The sequence below is a fragment of the Danio rerio genome, chromosome 9 (assembly GCF_052040795.2).
Source record: "Danio rerio strain M-AB ecotype USA chromosome 9, GRCz13ab, whole genome shotgun sequence".
NCBI classification, from domain to species: Eukaryota; Metazoa; Chordata; class Actinopteri; order Cypriniformes; family Danionidae; genus Danio; species Danio rerio.
Window position 1 is genome coordinate 29,267,024 of NC_141029.1, and position 2,977 is coordinate 29,270,000.

Consider the following 2,977-nt stretch of genomic DNA (forward strand, 5'->3'; position numbering starts at 1 on the left):
TACGAATTTAAAAGATAGATTTGAGAAGGGTGCACTTACATATGCTGAGCACTGAAATAGGAAAGTAGTTTCTTGCAGAAATACCAAGTTTATACTGTGTAAAATTAGTTTTATAAATGTGTCTAATCTATTTGGAAAATGGTTAGTTTTTATTAAGTAATATGATTACATTTGTTTACTCTTTATATTATGGAAGCCCATTTCCGGAACTGAATAAAAACTCAGAAATTTTACTCCTCAGAATTCAGAAGTTTATATTTCAGTTTGAATAAAGAAAAAAAGGTAAAAATTGCAAGCTTCTCTCGCAAAATTCTGTGAGAAAAAAAATCTGTATTCTGAAATAAAAATTTGCAATTAGATTTTTACATTTTTATTCAGTCAAATGGTGTATTAGTTAAATCTTATCAAAATCTAAAATTAAACCTTACAAGATTTAAATTTCAATTGCTTTATTATTTATACTTTTTAAATTACAATCGTATCTATTTTACTAAAAATAATTGTTTTTCCCCCCCAAGCATTTCTATAGACCCTGGCACAATTTATATATAGTGGTCTCAGCATAAATAAGCATAACCCTCACAAATCTCCTTTTTAAGTTAATATTTTATACAGCAGTGTTTCTCAACCACGTTCCTGGAGGACCACGAATGCTCTTTCGTAATAACTTACGATGATGATTCAAAAAACAATACTCCAAATTAATGTTATAGAAAATATTAAATAAAATTATAATAAAGAGAAACAAATAAAGAGAAACACAGAAAAAAATATCTAAAAATAATATTTATATATTTATTTATTTATGTATTTATTTATGTATTTATTTATTTATTTATGTATTTATTTATTTATTTATTGCAATACCTCATTTGAGTTTAGAAGTATTATCTTTATATTCCTAATGATAATCTGTGAACAAACTCTTTTTTTATATAAATATAACTGTTTAATAAAATAACAAAAACATATTGGTGTTCAAATGCACCACACCTTGTCTAGACTTACTGAGAAACACAAATGTTCATTTTTAAAAGGGGTGTTCTTGTTTATGCTATACGCTGTAAATATATAATCCTACAGCTTCTATAAATCAGACCAGCAAGAGTTTAGAAATGGAGAGATTTAATACACACACACAAAAAGTATTCATTGCAGTCACAAAAACAAAACTTGTCTGAAGTCTTGGGAACCTGTTATGGTGGAAATCCATTGTCAATGAGATGGGCACTGTTGCAACAGAAATAGGTGGTCTCTCACAGCTCATCTCGGACCTACACAAAAACAAAATCTGTTAAAATTGCCTGATGGGATCCAGGGCTAATGTACCGAAGTACTTAGCCATTTACATGTATTCATTTAACAGATGCTTTTATCCAAATGAGGAATAAAGAATTCATATAAACATTTTATCAGAGTTATCTGATAAATAATCTAAGTCAAAACTGTATTGCCCCCTTATGTGCTTTATGAAACCACAGTAAATCCATCAATTACTTAATTAACTGTACCAGTAAAACATCATGGCATTTGGTGTTATATTGCTTCTTTCTTTTTGAAGATAACTGTATAGAGTGAGTTTATCCTAAAATGAAAATTTACTGTTAACCAGTCAAAAAAAAAAAAAAAAGTCAAACCAAAATGAATACCTGTCGCTATAATGATACACCGAGGAGAAATTAAGTAATGATTGGTCTGTGCGAGAAAACTTTCAGCAAGCATTCCTGTACACATTTACAGCATTGGGTCTGCTCTTCATAGCTGGATTCGATTACTGACTATTTGACACAAATTCAGAATATTTTCATTCTTCAAAACTCATCCAGCTGTTGTTGTCCTAGCAACAAGTCGTAGACTCGAACATGCTCGGGAGCAGCTTTTTCATACTAACAGGATTAGATTGTGTAATTTCAGCCAAAGGCGATACTTAAAGTTTGAACTGCTGATGTTTTCTGTCAAGAGTACTGTATTAAATTTGGGAAAATATGAATTATTCATCAAATATTTAAAAATGTGAAATAAAGGTATAAATACTGTAACGGTGTAACCTTTTTAAGGGGTTCCAAGAGACCGTTTTATACTATTAAGTGACTAATATGTACACTTTAGGTATTAATATATGCTGTAAATTATGTTTAGTTTTTTGCACAGACATTTAACTTCATACTAACAATCTAGCATCAAGGGAATTTTGGGGAACAATCCTTTTAAGAATAAACCTTTTATTTAATTCTGCTGAAAATGTGATGTTAAAAGGTAATCATTAACAACACAAATTGTTTCAAACATTGATAAATAGCAAACCCTGTCCAAAAAATACAAAAGGTCATTTGTAAAATACAATATATATAGCAGTGTCTCACTAGAGCGTATAATCTTTAATTTGATCAAATCCTAGAGATACACTTTTGCACAACGATGACAAACCATGGTCACTACCACCATTTCTAATGAATAAATTTAGATTAGTAGCCTAGTATAGCCAAGACCTTTTTTCTTGCGCAGTAACATGGGAAAAGATCATCCTTTGGCTGTTCTACTAGCTCCATACCATCTCGAACCTTGGGCTTGGTCACCTGCAGTTCAGCGTACTTCTAAAAAACAAAAACACACAGAAACATACTTTTTAGTTACATTTACTCAACCATATGCAAGTTCAGCGATATCATTTATGATCAGTCAACCTTTTTCCTCTGTCCTTATGAAGTCGTTTTATTAGATTTTTTTTTAATCAACTGCAACATCATCAAGCCAAACAAGCATCTTTATCTGCAGTACAAATCACATAAAATTCAAGTAGCCGCTGTGGTCTTGACCTCAACACTTCCACACCTCAAACACACACAGGTTTATTGCTGAGAAGTACTTTGAGGCCAGATCGTGTGTTGAAAGATTAATGTTTGCACCAATGGTTATAGAAAACCATAAAGTGCTGGGGTTCATGACCTGTGGGGTGTGTGAACTTAGTGTCTATGGT

General features: G+C 31.1%; 1 protein-coding gene across 2 annotated transcripts in view; it reads right to left on the minus strand.

Annotated features, from left to right (window-relative positions):
* Nucleotides 1–1,108: 1,108 nt before the first annotated feature.
* The window catches only part of poglut2 (protein O-glucosyltransferase 2), a 12,638-nt gene continuing 10,769 nt past the window's right edge, over nucleotides 1,109–2,977 (minus strand). Inside the window, exons 9-10 of one of the 2 annotated variants that reach the window (XR_015498795.2) lie at nucleotides 1,603–2,594; nucleotides 1,109–1,505 (exon numbers count right to left, since the gene is read on the minus strand). Coding sequence is in view for 1 of the 2 variants with exons in the window: in NM_200931.1 (NP_957225.1) it covers nucleotides 1,257–1,274; nucleotides 2,490–2,594 (123 nt within the window). In the remaining variant the exon portion in view is untranslated. The remainder of the gene's footprint in view (nucleotides 1,506–1,602; nucleotides 2,595–2,977) is intronic. The other variant, NM_200931.1, reaches the window with a different exon arrangement.